General features: G+C 43.2%; 1 protein-coding gene across 1 annotated transcript in view; it reads left to right on the top strand.

Moving 5' to 3' along the window:
- LOC109291115 (probable acyl-CoA dehydrogenase 6) overlaps positions 1 to 19,158 on the top strand; it is a 211,194-nt gene that overhangs the window by 110,736 nt on the left and 81,300 nt on the right. Inside the window, exon 4 of the mRNA XM_019507976.1 lies at positions 9,090 to 9,219. Coding sequence (XP_019363521.1) covers positions 9,090 to 9,219 — 130 coding nt within the window. The remainder of the gene's footprint in view (positions 1 to 9,089; positions 9,220 to 19,158) is intronic.

Raw genomic sequence — 19,158 nt, forward strand, 5'->3', positions numbered from 1 at the left:
TCTCTTGCTGTTGCTTCGAGGACACAGGCTCCCACCATGGGTTGCTATTCTGGCACTTCCACAAGTTGCTGTCCAGCACTATACCCTGCTTGCCTTTCCTCCCCTCTTCCCCCCAGTTATGCTGCATGTGGTGGCAAGGACCAGCCTGCCTGTATCACGCAGGGTTCATGTGCAGCTCCTCAGACTTCTGTGCCACCAGGGGGAAGCCCCACACAATGGAGCCAGTGGCCTGGTCCCACTCCGTGCTGCCATGTGCAGCTCCTGGAACTCTACTGGGAAGCAGGGAGCAGGGCTTCCTGCCATTTCCAGCAGAGTCCCAGGAGCTGCACATGGCAGCAATGAGTGGGACCAGGCCACCTGCTCCATCATGTGGGGCTTCCCCCTGGTGGCACATGAGTCCTACGAGCTGTACATGAGCCACAGGGAGCCTCACACGATGGAACCAGGTCGACCCAGGGTCCACGCTTCTGCTAGCCCCAGCCCCACGCTTTGTGCTCGCACCCAGCTGCAGCTTCCTTCTGCCCACCGCTGCTTTCTTACCTGCTTCCTGGAGCTGAGTGCTGCAGCACAGACATGAGGAAGAGCCACTGGATACTGGGGAAGCTGAGCAGGTCCCCTGGTGGCTGCAGCAGTGGTAGCAGCTGCCCCACCTGAAAGCTGTGCGTGCTGGCTAGGGCCCTCCTGCACATGAGGGTGATAGCGAGGCACATGGGTTGCTGGGGTACAATTAATTGGTGTGTACCCACAGATCAGATGAAATTGCCTGTCAGTCTGGATCTAGCCCATGGGCCATATTTTGCCTACCCCGAGCTAGACCAGCGATGCTCTAACAATACTGCCTGTCAACCTGAAGCAGTTATCCTACTGTTCTTTTCTATTCCACTGTTTATCTGTTTCCATCAGTTGTACCTTACCTTATACTGAGATTGTAAGATCTTTGGAGCAGAGGCTATCCTTTCTTTCTGTGTAAAAGGAGATGCTATAGTCTGAATTATTATTAATAATTTAGTTTATATCCTTATCTATTAACTATGGCATTTTCCTCTTTTCTCTTTTTATTACTTGCAGTCTTCATTCTATTTCTGTCTTCCACTAGGAAGAAATTTCCTACTTTCACTTTAATTGTGTTAATTTGATGTCTACTCTGTTAGGATCTCACTCATTTTTTTCCTTACAATATACAGTTTAGTAATTAACCTCAAAAGAAGGCAACAGTACCCTACAGTATAATGAAACATAGTGAATAATGACATTAACAAGAATACATATAAACCTGTATATTATATGTAATTATATTAATTGGAGGCAATTAATATGCATAAAGAAAAACTAATTTGTCTTTCCAAATTGTTTTAGATGAAGCAGATGATAGAAAGTACTGATTTATGAGGAACAATTCAAAGGAGCAACCAAGTATGCACTCTTAGCTAAAACTTGTGGAGAAATCTGGTAGCAATAATTGTGCTTTAGGAGTAGAATGGTTGACTGTAAAAAGTAGATAGTAGGAGGCAAGCATCTATCCTGGGGTAGAGTTAAGGGCATTTACCATGTCCTTCAGGATCAGACCTATCTTTTCAGGTGATTAATTCACCTGTGGAATAATTTGCCACTGTGGTTAATTTATTGCTGTTCTGATTTCCTCTAGCTCCTGCCCTTCCCAAAGTGTCAACTCCTGATAATTGGTAATTACTGGATGATTTACCATGATTTGCATTTCTCTTGGAATGGAAAAATAACCAAATTCTGTAATCCTAATTTTATAATCTCAGGTTTTCTAGCATTTTCTTTCTCCCCAGTTACAACATGCTGTTAATAAGCTACATTGTAACTAGCCCTTCTGTAGCCCTGAAAGCGAACAGGAAAGAACAATGATGAAAAATTCCCCTCCCCCCCCCAACACATACTCCATTCTTTTCAGCTTTGTGCAAATTTTACTCCAGACCCAGTGCCATATCATCTAAGTACGTTGGGACACAAACATTAAATTATATGGTTGACACCTGCCACATGATTCCTTGTCCTGTTTTTGTCCTGGAGGTAAGGAGAGGTAACTGTTGTGTGATGATGATATATACAATATTTATTCAAATATAAGATGACCCTCTGATAATTAGAATATAAGAACCCCTGAATATAAGATGACCCACCAATAATTAGACTTTATATATGGAAAATGTATACATTTGTTACAATTTTCCAGGTATAGAAACTAATTATTGGAGATTTGCCTTGAATTTGTCTCCCTCCAAAGGCCACAGCAGGGAAATAAAATCTGAGGGCGTTCAGGTAGCCCCCTTCCCTTTTGCCTCCTATGAACCCCATTTTCCCTCTGCAGTCCCTTACCCCCTCTCCTTACTGTCAGATCCTGCTTTCCCTGAGCACATGGAAATGAGGGGCAAATTTAAATGCATTGACCTTGAAATACACATAACTTACCATATAGGCAAATTACTACAAGTACCCATGGATGTAATTCATCCAGAACTGATGCATTTTACCTTTATTTGAAACAGCTGCAAGTTTTAGCATAATATTTTTAAGCAGCACTTTTGTACCTACTTATATATCATATAACCTATGCATGATATTAGTCTAAAGCCAAAAGACTCATGATTTATCATATAGTTCATTGGGCTGGGCCCCAGCAGAGCCAGCAACATTACAAGCCATGCAAGCCACAGCTTAGCACTGCTCAGTATGTGTGGGTGTACTCCAGATACCCTCCACAAAGAATCCACGTCTTAATTAGCCCCCACTCAAGACTACAACCAGGTGCCAGGTGTTCTTGTGATGAGTCCTGGGATCCTCCAAAAATGTATATGCAGATGAGGTGCAGGGCAACCTAGTTCAGCTTTATTTCATGGAGTGTGGGGCCACAATCATATGCAACAGGCTGAGAGAGGGAGCAACAGAGTTATCTGATTGGATTTATTGGGGCCAAATAAAGTTTTGGACTTCAAAAAGGCAAATTTCAACAGGCTCAGGGCAATAGTAGGGGAAGCGCTGCAGGACCAGGGACTGAAGGTGAAAGGAGTGCGTGAAGAGTGGTCGTTCCTCAAGGACACAATCCTCAAAGAACAAAAGAAGTCCATTCCCATGCGGAGGGAAGGTAGCAGGAGGGCTGGTAAGCCCTCTTGGCTTAATAGGAATATCATGGTCCTCTTCAAAAAAAAGGCAAAAACTATAGAGGCTTGGGACAGCCCCCAAGAAGGACTATAAAACAGCAGCCTGCACTTGTAGGGAGCAGATTAGAAAGGTTAAGTTGGTGACTGAATTTAAACTAGCAACAGAAATCAAGAACAATAAGTCCTTCTTTAGGTATGTTGAGAACAGGAGGAAAATAAATGGAAGTGTGGAGCCATTGCTTAACTCAGGACAGCCAGTTATCCTAAATGACTACTTTGCTTTGGTATTTCACAGGACCAAGGGGAAAATCGTACTGGATACAGTTCAGAATGGACATGGTGGGAATGACCACCTTCCTACTGTTGATGTTGAGATGCTGTGTGATCATTTAGAAAAGTTATACATTTATAAGTCAGCAGGACTAAATGAACTTCATCCAAGAGTGCTGAAGGAGCTGGCCAAAGTCATTGCGGGACCTCTGGTGAAACTCTTTGAAAACTTGTGGCACTGGGGGGACATCCCTGCAGACTGGAAGAGGGCCAGTGCTGTGGACATCTTCAAGAAGGGAAGGAGAGAGGACACAAGCAACTATTGGCCAATTAGGGAAAATCCTGGAAAAATTCATCAAGGAATCTATGTGCGATACACTGGCAGAAGGTAGGATTCTGAACAACAGCCAGCACGGCTTCATTGCAGGCAGGTCTTGTCTTACCAATCTCATTCCCTTCTATAACCAGGGAACTCGCCACCTGGATCAGAGAGAGGAGGTCTACATTGTATACCTAGAGTTCCAAAAGGCCTTTGATCTGGTATCCGATAATGTTGTCACAGGAAAATTGGAGAATTGCAGGCTTAACTGCTCAACAGTTAGGTGGGTAGGAAGCTGGCTGCAGGATAGGACCCAGAGAGTTCTAATGAATAGATCTGTCATCCTGGTGAGAAGTGGCCAGTAGTGTCCCTCAGGGGTCCGTGCTTTGTCCAGTGCTTTTCAACATCTTTATCAATGATTTGCATGAAGGGGTGAAGAGCTCATTGGCCAAGTTCATGGATGACACCGAGTTATGGGGGAGCATGGTCACACTTGAAAATAGTCTGCAGATACAGGCAGACATAAACAGGCTGGCAAGTTGGGCAGATCAGAACCAAATGAAGTTCAACATTGAGAAATGTAAAGTGCTCCATCTGGGGACAGACAATCCCTAACATATTTACTGGTTCGGTGGTGCCAAACTGACTGGCACCACAATTGAGAGGGACCTAGGAGTAATAATAGACCATAGTGTGAACATGAGCCATCAGTACAATTCTGTAGCCAGGAGGGCAAACAATCTGGCATGCACCAACTGGTTTCAAGCAAAACCAGGGAAGTGATTCTTCCGCTTTACTCAGCATTGGTGAGGCTGCAGCTGGAATACTGTGTCCGGTGCGGGGTGACACACTTCAACAAGGACGTGGAAAAGCTTGAGAGAGTCCAGAGAAGAGCCACCCGTATGATAAGAGACTTGCAAGGCAAGCCATATGAGGAAAGACTGATGGACTTGGGTCTCTTCAGCCTAAAAGAGAGAAGGCTGAGAGGGGACTTAGTGACAGCTTAGCGCTATATCAGGGGAATACATCAAGGGCTCAGCAAACAACTGTTCACCAGGGCACCCTTGGGGAAAAGGAGCAGTAATGGCCACAAACTCCTGGAAGACCATTTCAGGCTTAACACTAGGAATAACTTCTTCACAGGGTGTCCAGACTGTGGAATAAATTCCCTCCAGAGGTGGTGCAATCACCTACCCTGTAAATCTTCAAGAGGAGATTGGATGGTCACCTTGCTGGGGTCACCTGACCCATTGTCTTTCTTAGTCTTCCTAGTGCAGAGGGGCTGGACCCATTGATCTTGCGAGATCCCTTCCAGCCCCTAACAATCTATGAATCTATAAAAATGGAAAAGAAAGGTGGAGCTCAGGTATGGGACTGAAGAGGAAGGAAAAATGCATTCATTGTAGCGGCTCACCATGACTTGAAAAAGGCTAGCATTGAGGGGGACTGCATGTAATGGGCAATAATATATATCTTATTGAGTTGGGCTGCACTGACATATCCTTGTGGAGGCTTCCATCAGAGAACACCCAAGAGTTTCTGAAAGAATTGGCCAATGTCATTGCACAACCCATGGCAAAACTACTTGAAATTTTGTGGTGCTTGGGAGAGGTTCCAGAAGACTGGAAGAAGGCCATTGTGGTTCCTATCTACAAGAAGGGGAAGGAAGGAGGGTCCAGGGAATTAGAGGCCAATCAGTTTGACCTCAATCCCCAGAAAAATCTTGGAAAAAATGATCCAAGAATCCATTAAGAATAAGTTAATGAAAGGCAACATTCTAATAGCCAACATGGCTTCATTGTGGGCAGGTCATGCCTGATAAACCTCATTTCCTTCTATGATCCAGTAACATGCTGCCTGGATAAGGGCAATGAAGTTGACGTCATATACTTGGACTTCAAAAAAGCCTTTGAGTTGGTCTCCTACAATGTGACGATGGTAAAATTGGAAAACTGCAGCCTCGATAACCCAGCCGTCTGGCGGCTAGGGAACTGGCTCCAAGGCAGGACCCAGAGAGTAATAATAGATGGAACTGAGTCAACATGGCACTTGGTGACCAGTGGCATCCCTCAGGGTTCAGTACTCGGACAAGTACTTTTTAACATATTCATTAATGATTTGGACTTGGGTGTTATAAGCAGACTGGCAAAGTTTGCAGATGACACCAAATTATGGGGGACTGTGGTTACGCTGGAGGATAGGCTGGGGATACAGGCTGACTTGGAGAGGCTTGGAAGGTGGGCGAATCAAAACCTGATGATGCTCAACACTGAGAAGTGCAAGGTGCTTCAACTGGGGAGAAACACCCCACAACATGCTTACAGGCTCAGCAGTAGTACACTTACTAGCACCACAAGCGAAAGAGACCTGAAGGTCTTGATCATACAATGAACATGAGCCACCAATGTGATGCTGTAGCTGGCAAAGCAAACAAAACACTGGCATGCATCTACCGATGCATCTCAAACACTGCTAAAGATGTCATCCTTCTGCTTTATTCGGCCTTGGTGACACCGCAGCTAGAGTACTACATCCAATCCTGGGCACCACACTTCATGAAAGATGTAGAGAAGCTTGAAAAGAATCCAAAGGAAGGCTACACATATGGTTAGAGGTATGGAAAACAGGCCATATGATCAGAGGATGAGACATGGGTCTCTTCAACCTGTAAAAGAGAAGATTCAGAGGGGACTTGGTGACAACATTTCAATATATAAAGGGTGCATATCAGGGACTGGGAGAACATCTGTTCACCAGGGTTCCCCAGGGGAAGACTAGGACTAGCAGTCATAAATTGCTAGAAGACTGCTTTAGATTAGGAATAAGGAAAAACTTCTTTAGAACTCAAGTGTACAGGGTCTGGAATAGACTCCCCTCAGAAGTGGTACAATAACCTACTCTGGATATTTTTAAAAAAAGTCTGGATGCTCATGTTGCTGGGGTCATCTGACCCCAGCAGTTTTTCCTGCCCAAGTGCAGGGGGACTGGACCTGATGATCTTGAGAGGTCCCTTCTAGCCCCTAACATCTCTGAATCAGCATTTTTGGCATGTGGGGAGATTGTGCTTGCTCTGGCCCCTCTGAGTGTTGGCCTGGCATTGCAGTACTTCCAGGCCTGGTGCTTGTATTTTTAAGGGCCGCAAAAAACCCCAAATGGTTACTATCAATATGCTTGCCTTATATGGGCTTTGCACTTTATGGTCATGTTCAGTGTTGGCTGCATATAATCTACTTGATCGTTGATTTCCATTGAGCATGTGCTGCTTTATGCAGTAGTTTAATGATAAGCAAGGTATTTAATGAGGTTTCCTTGTATGCAGTTATGAGTCTTTTTTCCGCTACGCTGATTGGGCGGGGGGAGACCTCATCTTGTATTCAAGAAAATATGATGATAATGCCTACTTTTCAGCTCAGGTTTCCAGAAAAAAACAAAATGACCAACATATTGATAAATCTTAAATATTATAATGTGTGTGTGTGTAAATCTGTGCCAGAGCATCTGAGTTGGAGGAACATATCAAAATGATGCTTGGGTAGTCATTGCTCACTTGCTTTCCTTAAAAATAATTTTTTTCCCCTGCTAGACAGTCTATTCATTTCTAGGGCTCTTGTAACAGCAGCTAAGGTTAATGGTAGATTCTGTCATAGACCTCCCCAATTTATGATTATTTGTCTTCATTATTTAAATTCCCTGAGGGAAGTGTTTGTTCTTCCCTCTCCCCCTCCCCCCCCTTTTAAATGAATGTTTTTGGCTAGCTTTTTAACTCAGTTTTGAAATATAATAATTATTTCAAATTTTGAAAATCCTGAGGGATCAGACTGGATTACACAGAAACAAGAACTAAACTCTGGACCTTGCCTTTGAGGATGCGATTTCCCTGCAGACTGCAGAAGAGGATACACAAAGGCACTCCCTGTGGGTTTAGGAAACACATAATAGCTTGCAAAATCATGTGTTTATATGAGCTATGTTGTTTTTAATTTGGCCATGAGTGTTGTAATGGAAACTTCAAGGAAGGACAATGTAAGGTTAAGCTTAGATAGCAAGTAGTCAATGCCAGAAAGCATAGCTAAACATGGGAAAAGAAGAAACAAAAGGCAGGTGTTGGAACCACATAATGATTTTCCACACCCACTTGTTTGACATTTCCTCAGTTGCAGCAGGCTTTGAAGCAGAAGAATAAGGTAGTAAAATGCCACCAACTTGGTGTATCTGCATGTGTGCTTTACTGCACTGGCTAATTAGCACTTCAGTGAAGCGTCATTGTCTACATCTATTAGAGCACAGTAAATGAATTAACTCCACCATAAGATAGTATTGTCAGGGACAGTACTGTCTTATGGCAGAGTAAGTGCAGTGAAACACACGTGTAGATGGTGATAGGGGCTGGCTGGGGCTTGAGGGTAATAAATTGCGGAGACTGCTTGCTACATGGCTCCACACTTCAGCACTCATGCATCAGCCAGCTCCTCCACTGCCACCAGCTGGGGCCTGGGGCTGACCCTGCAAACCTGCTGCCAGCCCAGGGTCTACCCTAGCTCAAACTGCTGCTCTCCTGGGTGCGTGTGTAGACACTGCACCTGGGAGCAGTTTACTCCTGCGTGAAGTGTGCCAGAGTTGATCACTGCCTTAATTGCTTATGTAGAGGCACCCGCTCAAAAGCATCCAGGCAGCTAATAAAATAATGTAATGGCTTGTCTGATAACATGTCATCTGGAATGTAATTCTTTTACAAATTAAAATGGCTTATGGAACTCTGGTCCATCTGGGGTATGGTACACAACTGTTTACTAATGTTAGGCAACCTTATGCGATTTAGGAAGGAGGTGAAGAATAACATCTTTGTAATTGAATTTGTAGGATGGAATGTGAGGAGGTATAATCACCTTCACTGGAATTTGACCAAGATATCAGGGCCACCAGGTTTAATTTAGTGAATAGTGCTTTAATGTTGACAATAGACATAAAATATACACATTCAATAGCATTCCTCCATCTAATGTTGTTTCTGAGCAAAGGTTCAGTATAAACTCAGGAATAGGATCATCTGTGAATCAGATACTATTTTCTATATTCCCTCAATTTTTTCATGGCACTCTCCCCTCCACCTAAGGCAAGGCTTAATCCTGTTTAACTCATGAGACCTGAAAAGACTGCATACTCAAGTGATCTTGACTGCATATGAAACAGCTATAGAAAGAGTAATCTTTTTATTTGTTTTTTGTAGCATCTTGCAGCAGCATTTAGCTCTAATAGAAGTTTGTCATTGTTAAGTCTTCGAAAATTACATGGTAGCCTCAGCTTGTAGAACACAATTAAATTGATTTTCTTGGCTCTTGTTTATTTGCAAATATCAACACTATTGATATTTTCAGAATATGGTGGCCTGGGCTTGGACTTTTCCTATAGTACTGCAATGGCAGAAGAACTGGGAAATATTCATTGTGGAGGGATTCCTATGGCTATTGGAGTGCACACTGACATGGCTACACCTGCTCTAACAAGGTAATTTTTAGAAGAAATATTCATTTTGTACCTTTTGTTAGGAGTTTCATATTTGTTAGAAAATACCATTGTATGTTTGGAATTGGAGAAAAAGTTACTGTCCAAATTTACTATTTTGTATGCTTTATTAAACAGGTAAGGAAGGGAACGCCTGTTTATTTTCACCTGCAAGTAATGTAGTTTAGCGGGACAATTTCTATTTTATATTGGAAGATTAATTTTTTTAAAATTAGATGCCATGTTCCTAAACTCAGAGCTTTGGCTTAAATGAAACTTCTTAATAAGTGTAAAAGTCTAATAAAAATTACTTACTTAAAATAATTGATTGAAGAAGACCAAGATTTGTCTCGTACACTGCTGGCAGATAGAAATAGTCTAATTTAGGTAATACTTCTCCAAGATAGAAAAATATGCCACCTTTTACTGCAGTGCATTGATTACTAAGAGCAAGACCAAACATCATTTAAATACGGAATTTCAAGACATTAACATTGCCAACCACATTAGTATATTGCAGAAGATAGATTCAATAGCTGATGCCAAAAATGAACAATAGTAATCTGATTTGAAAGACAAGTAAGACTCAATTATTTGACATCCTGGGACTAATATTAAGCAGCACAACTGACTTAAAGTCAATTATATTCATATTTCTTAGAAGTGGAAACCTACATCATGTCCTCAAATTAAACTGTCAGAACAAGAAAAGAATCACGGTTTGTAAATATTAAATAAAGAATAATGAGAAAGGAACATTGAACCAAATTCAGGGGCAACATAAATGGATAGCATTCCCCAGACATTGATTATGACAAAACCAGAAAACAGGTGCAAGTATAATTTGCTCTAATTTTGGCATGCCCTAAATATACAGAATGATTGTAACTTACAAACCACATGTGAATAAAGAAAATGAGGGGTATGAGTGGCACAAGCAGCAAGAGAGAAAGGTCATTATAAGATTCTTGATTCCACAGTCCTTGGTAACTTTGTGCTTTTTACTGCTTATAGATTTTTATACCCTCTGTGGGGCAAATTCATCCCAGTGCACTGATATTAAGTAGCAATTACTTGATGTAATCCTGTTTCATCTGTGCAAATTCGCACTGGACATACTTTTCACATACCTTCCAGTTCATCCTTAGTTCACAATGACTTTTCAAAAGTAATGGTCAGTGGTACAGTAAAATTGTCTCCTAATTCCCTTAATGGCTATCACGCTGACTGGACCTGCATATGTACTTAAGTTTCCAGGTATTTGCTTATCTGCTGTTTCTTAATAATGTATTTTTAAAGGGTCTTCCTTAGTTTGTAATTTTTCATCTTCATTTAGCTTCAGCTGCTGTCATATCTGTATCATTCACTCTCCTTCAACTTTGGAGACCCTCTTAATTGCATTTCTACACAACAGTTATTAACAAGTCATCTTGCTCTAACATTGGGAGCAAAGTTCATACTCTAATTCCATAGTTAATCTGGCCCAAATCAGCCCACAAAACCAGATATAGGCTCCGTGCCAGCCAGACACTTCAACCTTGGGAAACTCACATGGTAAGTTACTAGTTTGCCAAAAGACTTGTTGGATCTGGGCCATCATCAGTCAAGTAGCTGCATCTGACATAATTGAAGGGTTAAATAACAGCTTCCATTTTCATACAATGAGCTGATAACACTATGCTCATTAATAGGGGTAAATGTGGAAAACTGTTAAAACCAGATGAGGGTAATAAAAATTAATAGCCTTTAAAATATGTAAATTAAGGACCTTGTTAATCAGGATACTTTGTACGTTACATTTTTGCGGTATTAAAGTTAGAGCATGTTCTGAGCAATCAAAGGGTAGTGTTTACTACAATCTCTAACATGCACAGCTTGGTGAGTGTTGGTCCCAACCCCAGGACCACACTAGTCTTGAACCAGCTGCAGTGCAGTGCCAGAGCTGGGACTGCCAATCCACTGATTGTTAGTTGCAGCCCCAGGACTTTCTGGCCCTGGATGTGCCCAGCTGTCAACTTGATCCTGGAGGAACTTGCAAGTGAAAAATCCAAGATCCTTCCTCCTGATACGTGGCTTTCCTCGTTCTACCTGAAGGCTTGGTACAGCTGAAGAGTCCCTGGCTGATATTATGACTAGGTGAGGACCGACCAATTGCTTATATTATCTCCATGGAGCAGTCTAGTGGTAGTTGAACACATTACTTACCATGATCGGGGAATACTCCTCCCACAAAAAGTTGTAACTTTGCTATCATATGAGCACACTTAGCACATGTTTTACTGCTTGCATTTTAAGTACATTTAATACATAGCCCTAAAACTTTTCTTTTTTGGTGGCGAAGACAGATGGTTAACTGCATACAGCTATCCAATGATTATATAGGACATAAAGTTATGCACAAAAGGAAATTCTGTTTTTCCTTTCCCATCTGAATGCAAAGTATACAGTTTAATGCAACTGCAAAATCTGGAAGTAGGGATATACTTGTGTGACTTAAAACAAATCTTTCATCCATGTAGTTGTGTGGCAGGGCACTGTTGGTGCCTGCCACTTTAAGAGCGGGGTCAGGCATCTGCCTGATGGTGGCAGCCATTTTGAGAATCTAGTATATAAAGGCTGCAGTCTTCTGGTACAGCGGAGGTAAATATATTGCCTAGCTGAGCTGCAGCAGGAACAACCAGGAGGTATGGGCAAGAGCTTATGGGGATGGCTAGGAGGCTCTTGGTCCTGGGCGCAAACTAAAACTGCAGCCTGCCGGGGATGGGTGGCCTGGTGGGGCTCCTAGTGGCGTGAGAGCCCCCAGGAAATGCCAGGCCAGTTACCACTCTGGTGAAAGATGGGTCAGGGTGCCTCAGTAACCCCAGCCCCCACAACTGGGTGGGTTATTCCATAGTTAGGGCTGAGAAGGCGGACCCGTTAGAGGGAGTGGGCTAGATGCTCAAGAAGCCTGACTTGAGGCACCCTCAATTGGCCAGTGCTGGGGCCAGGTCCACACTGGTCAAAAGAGCCAGGGGCTCATCATGAGGGACTCCCAGAGCCGAGGGCCTGGGTTTCTAACTGGCCTTGGAGGTGAGGCCAGGGTCTTTGTGGCCAAAGGTCCCGGGGAGCGGGCAGACCTGAGAGGGGGAAGAGTACAGGGATCTAGGTAGCCCAGAATGAGGACGATGTAGGCTGCCTGATAGGAGGCATCCAGTTGAGGTCCAGATGGGAGGATTATGGGGCCCAGTGTGGAGCCAGAGATGCTAAGAATGGTGATACCATCTGCAAGGAATGGGCTGCAGTGTAGGAAAGGTTAGAGCTGCAGATGGTGCCCCCTGGCATTGGGGCATGTAATGGGCAGTCTCCCACATTTTACCACCCATTTTGAGAACAGCAAAGTAGTGGCAGGCAAGGCTGGGTAGATTGCTTCGTAGAGACAGGTGGGCAGGCCAGCATGAGACCCAGCCCTGAGAGCTGCCCCGTCATATTATGAGCTAGGAAGTCTTAGTCATTGGGGAGTCTTTTGAAAAAGCAAGTTCTTTGCCTTGCGCAAATATACCAAAACCTTGCTGACGTAGCTTTTATACCGTTTATCACTTCTACTATGACTGCAGTTCGTTTACTGTACTTTAGGGAATAAAAATGTAATGTTTTATAAGCCTGTGGAGGATAACTCTCCCCTCCACCTACGCAGGCTTTTATTATTTTTAATTCTTCCCTGAGGTTTAAAACGAATCAGTGTCTGGCTGAAGACAAAATTGTGTTACTTCTTAGTGTTAAGCAGTGTTTTCCCAACATGTACCAATGATAGCCTCCAAGAAAGTAATCAAGACCACATCTATCCCACACACATATCCCTTATCCCAGTATGAGAGCACACTATATTCATCGCTTTGCTGTTGAAGGGTACTATCAAGAGCTTAGCATACATGAAGACACCCCACAGTATAGGAGACTTATAAACTAACCAGACCAGTGAAAATGTTAATTTTTAACTCTCCAGTCAAATAAAAAGTTAGATGTGTACTTTTAGTCATTATTGAGTGGCATCATTTTTAAAATTGCTCTTGTGCTAGTAAAGCTTGACACATACGGAATTGCTAAATAAAGTAAAATAAACACTAAAAGAAAGTCCAGGGCTATTTCTTTATGAACTGCAGAATGTTCCATCAGAAAAGATCTGACCTTTCAAACATCTGACTCTAATTATGGCTCTCTGTCAGATCTTTCAAAAACATTCTAGGTATAATACTTGCTTTTGAGCTTAACAGGTAGAATTCAGAAATGAGTTTTCAGGTGAAAGAGCAGCTGAAATATATTGCCCTTGAACTCTAAACCAGTTTATTTTGATTCATCTCTAGTGCTGTAACTTTGATGTAGAAATCTTTCAGCCTTAGCATCCTTTTCTCTTGCTTCTAACTAGGTAGTAAGACAAACAGTAATTACTTAGCGGGTAAGAAATAAATTTTAGATTTACTTTGTTGAGTTCAGCGTGTACAGCTGATTCTATCTAAGCTGTAGCGATTGGAGAGAATTCTTCTTACGGTTCTTAATATCTATATTTTTCTGTCCACTGTTAGATTTTTCATAAATATCTCTCTTTGTAATGGAACAGGACTATTTCTTGGTATAAAATGAGACCGGGGGTTTTTATATATAGTACTGCTTTTTTAATTGGCTCATTTTCTTTGTTACGTTGGTTCTAGCTGCTCACCTTCTGAATCATCACATCTATATAGCCTTGCATTATTCTGGAAAGAAATCCCACAGGGCAGTCATGCCTAGGCTCTGTGCATCCTGGGATTTTTCTCACAAGGAATTTCTTTTTTGGTTGAAAGCTATTACTACATATTGATTTGCAACTACTTATAACTTTTCCACTACATTTTAAACTATATTTTGCTAACTGGGAGGGTACACTATATATACAAGAATCTGAATAAATGCATGCTAATTTTTACTTTAGAACATAATACATTTTACACAAATGAAAATAAGGAATGAGTTTTATTACTTAGTATACTATTATTTTACATATGATTTTAGAGAAAAGCACTATTTTAAAATTGCTTTTATTAGTCACAGAAAGCTGTGGAAAGGCCTGACTAGATGAGAATTTAAAAAAAAATAGTCTTTAAAACTGATTTAATAAAAAAAAAATTAATTGTTGTTAGTGAATTGAACTTACTGGTTTTGGCCATGTTTTTTGGGGTTTTAGATCTAGTAGAGCTCAACGTCTTACCTAAAAAGTTATGTATAAAATAAGGGGGGAAAAGTTTTCTTGTTTTTTAATTTCAAATCAATTTCTGGACTTTGAATTCACTAGTTATTGAAATAACCTCAGTTGGATAAACTGAAAAGAAGAAGATATTCTCTTAAATTGCAAATGAGGTTATAACTGTCAAAAGCTGGTTTATCTTTTCAGTAAACAGTGCATGTGGACACAATGCATTTACTGTGTAGTAAGATGTAGTGTTATGTAGGTAAAAGAAGAGGAGAGAAAAGGCACAAAGCCATAGAATGTATTACTTGAATCCAGATGTAACAGGGTCTGTCCCTGGGCACCCAAAGAGGTAGATGCCCCACATCCCCTCCATTGTAGGGCAGTCTGCCCCTGCACTCACCTGCCATGTCGTGATGTAAATGTGGAAGGCTGCCCCATTTGCAGCCCTGGTGTACTGGGCCAATCACACAACTCCAAACCAACCCTACACTGTGTCCTATGCCTTGCAGATGGCATCCAATTCTCCTTGACCTCTTACTGGGCTGTACTCAGCCTCTGGCCCACGCAGGTCTTAGGTCCCTCTTGGTGGGCCTTGGCTCCTCACTGGACCACTCCTCTGGCCCCTCACTGGCCTGCACTCTGACCTGTGACTGGGCCACACTCTGACCCATGGCTCGGGCCACACACTCGCTCGGCCCCCTTACTGGGCCACATGCACGCTTTCTGGGGCTTTCACCCCTCAGGCCTCAGGTCTCACTCCGTGGACCTTAGCCCGACGCCTTTCTCCTCTGTGGGGTGACCAACAAGGCAGCGGGGGCTGTGGCTTTATGGTGCCACATCCTCACCTCACCCACAGGTGTAGCATTTCCTGGAGGCTGCCCCACTACAGTCCCACCATGCCATTCAACCCCCAGCAGGGTGCAGTTTCAGGCCTTACCCAGGACTAGAAGGAACCTCCTCCATCCTCATAGTTCCTACCCTAACTTCCAGGTGTTATAGGAGCTGCAGTCTTCAAGCTGTGCAGTGTTACTCCTACAGCTCCCCAGATGTAACTGCTAGCCCAGGTCCCAGGATCTGGGCTTATGTTCTTTCTTACCAGCCCTCCTCCAGTCAGGTGTCCCTCTGCAGTCAGGTGGCAGCCTAAATGGGTCTGAGCCCACCTGCTGGTTGCTCAACAGGCTGCCTGATGATCTTAAAGTGGCAGGCACTACCAGTGCACTGTCACATCAGGGTAATGCTACCTGTTAAAAATGTGTAATACTTTTACTACTTGGGAAAATAGAACATATCATCTGTCCACTTATTTGGTCAGTTTCATCTTCAGGTAGCTATTTGTACAGTAGCTGGCTCCCCCATCATCTAATATCTGGTTCTCTAATATCAGGCAGCCTGGAAGTGCTGGTCTTATGTCCACCTCTTACAAAGGAATAAATTTAGTATGGAATAAAATCTGGTATAAATTGCTCTTTAGTAATTGTGTCATATGTCTGCACACTATGGGCACATCCAGATGTGCAGGCATGTGTGGTTTGCAATGCCTCAAAACTGTTTGAGGTGCCACAAACTGCACATGGCACATGTGCAATGGTTTGCCACACTCTATAATCAGAATGTGGTGCCAACATTTGATATCGGGAACTCCTAGTATCTAAAACAACCGTGGAAAAAAAAGTGGCGTAGTACATGCTCCAGAAGCATGCAACTGGAGGCTTCAAGGAGATGCTCTGGCTGTTGGCCAGTGTTTCCATTGCTTTAGGTGTCCCTCCAGCACACCAGGTGCTGCAAAGAGTGGGGAAATGGCAGTTTCCCTGAAGTGGGGTATTTTGCCCTACAGCAAACCCCATTTGCAGGGGCCTGCATAGTAGCAAAAAGCAGCAACACAAATTTTTGCCGTGACAAACGCATGCCCCTGCGTGTGGGGTGCAACCTGTGTTTCCAAATGTTTAGCCAATGATAATCATCCCTTGATATAAGAATGATGTCTGCCGGGGGGGATTACTGGTGAGTTTTACGGTGGCTGAGTCCAGTCCGTGCTCTGCATGTTTTTCCACAGATATGACAAGTATTGCGTTGAGGGGTGGGAGGGGTGGGCACAACTGTTGACCAGGATGTTGTGCGCTTTGCTTCTTATTCTGCTGTTTCTCAGCTTGCTGAGCAAGAACAGTCCTCTTCAAAGTGACCTGTAGCTTGATGTATGGTGCAGCACCATTGAGACCTGTTACCAGTCAGCACTTCCCAATTTGTAGGGTTGATGCCACCCTTCTTAAGTTATGTCCTTGTAGCGCTTTCTTTGTCCTCTGCAGGTCCTCTTACCATGACTAAATTGAGAAAAAAGGACTTGCTTCAGGAGATGAGTTCCAGCCATCCGCACACAGTGGCCAGCCCAGTGGAGTTGATGTTTCATGATTTTTCTCTCAGTGCTGGTTAGGTTAGCTGCAGAGAGGATGCTGGCATTGGTGCATTAGTCTTCCCATCTAATGCAAAGGATCTTCCTGAGGCAATGCTGATGAAACCATTCCAGGCACTTAAAATAGCTTTGGCTCTGATATGCCACTGACATCTCACACCCATAGAGGAGCCTGGAGATAACCGCTGCATTGTAGACCAAGATCTTATTTTCCATTTGTAGTATTCGGTCAGCAAAGACACAGTGAAGCAGCTTCCTGAATGATATGCTGACACAGCATTTTCTACATTCTATATTTGATTTCTGCATCAAGACTGACTGACTGGGAGAGGTGACTGCCACAATATGGGAAATACTCAGTGTTTTCCGGGGGCTCTCCACCAATAGTGGGGAGAGGGGCAGTTTGTGCTGAGGCAGGCTGATGGAGCACCTTGGTCTTCCCAATGTTAAGGGAGAGTCCCAGGCTGTGATAGGCACCTGAGAAAAGATCAGAGGTGGATTGCAGATTGGTGGATTCTCGGTTCACGCAAGAATAACACAGTTGTCAGTGTACTGAAATTCAGTGATGTCAGTCTTGGTAACTTTTGTTTTGCTGTGAAGGCACTGCAGGTTGAAAAGCTGACTGTCCATTCAATACCGAACCTCAATTCCAGGAGGAAGGCAGTCATGGATGAGAATCAAAATGACAGCAAGATAGATGGAGAAAAGGGTTTGGGCAATGCCGCAGCCCTTCTTGACCCCAGTACAGATGGTAAATGGGTGTATTTCTGGTTCATTACAAAAGACAGTGGTGGTCATCCTATCATGGAGTAGCCTGAGGACACTGATGAACTTAAGTGGACAACCAAACCTAGCCAGCATCTTTCCATAAAGCTTCACTATTGATGGAGTCAAAGGCCTTGGTTAGGTTAATGAATGTCATAAACAGTTCCTGGTGTTGCTCTCTACACTTCTCCTGGATCTGTCGTGCAACAGAAATCATGTCAGTGCTATCTCAAGATGGTCTAAAGCTACACTGGGATTCTGGAAGGACATCTTCAGCAAGGGGGAAGAGGCAATTCAGAAGGATGCTAGTAAGAGTCTTTCCGGCAACAGAAGAGGGCAATGCCTCAGTAGTTCCCACACACTGACTTGTCCCCTTTCTTGAAGGTGGTCACAATGTTGGCATTCTTTAAGTCAAGTGGAATTTCCTCGTTAACCCATATCTTGATGAAAAGTTGGTGAAATTTGTTCGCTAGGGCTGTTCCACCAGCTTGGAAGACCTCTGCAGGGATGCCATCTGGACCTGGAACTTTATTGTTCTTGGTCTGAATGATGGCATGCCAGACTTCCTTGAAGGATGGGGAATCAGCAAGAGGTTCTATTACTGGATGTTGAGAGATGGACTCTATGGTGGCTGCTGAGACCTCAGATTCACAGTTGAGTAGAAACTTGAAGTGTTCCTTCCAGTGTTGCTTGATGGATACATTGTCCATGAGAAGGGTGGAGGCATCCTGGGATCACAGGGGGAATTGGGCCATTGGGACGTAGCCTATGAATGGCATTTATTGCTTGAAAGAAGTTTCTCATTTCATGTTGGTTATTAATGATCCAGATCTGGATGGCCTTCACTTTCCACTACTGGTTCTTGATGTCCCGTAGCTCCTTTGCACTACTGCTTTGAGCCCATGGAAAGCTTCTTGTTTTTACTGATTGAAGGGTTCATTTTGCCAATTGCAGAATGCGGCTCTCTTCTGTTGGATAAGTGCGTGGATTTCTTAATTGTTCTTGTCAAACCAATCTTGGTGAAGGTAAGTGGTGTATCCAATTGATTAAGCACATGCCTTGTAAATAATGTGCCTGGATGTCCTTGATGTCATAAGGTAGGTCAGAGAGCCTCTCAGTAAGGCATTCCTGAAGACCTTTATCAAATCTTGGTTTTGGAGTGCCTTGATGTTAATTCTCTTCCACATTCCTTTTGGTTGTTTATGGTGTTGTAGTACAAGCTGCTTGTCCATGATTGATCTGACTAAATGGTGGTCTGTCCAGCAGTCATCTACACCTCTCAGGACTCGTGTGATATGGGCATCAGTATGATCACAGGCACAGACAATAATATAGTCAAGAATGCGCCAGTGGTTGGTGTGTGAATTTTTCCAAGTGGTCTTATATTTTTCACTCTGTCTGAAGATGGTATGCATGATGAGCACAAGTCATGCTCTGCACATTTGCTGAGGAAGAGGATACCACTGGAGTTAACTTTCCCCACTCCCCAGAGTTTAGCCAATAGCTTGCCCTGATTAAGTGCTTTGATTTCAACAGCACACACACAGTTTCTGAATATTATTTTTTA

Source organism: Gavialis gangeticus, unplaced genomic scaffold (genome assembly GCF_001723915.1).
Source record: "Gavialis gangeticus isolate Ggan-Ray unplaced genomic scaffold, GavGan_comp1, whole genome shotgun sequence".
Lineage (NCBI taxonomy): Eukaryota > Metazoa > Chordata > Crocodylia > Gavialidae > Gavialis > Gavialis gangeticus.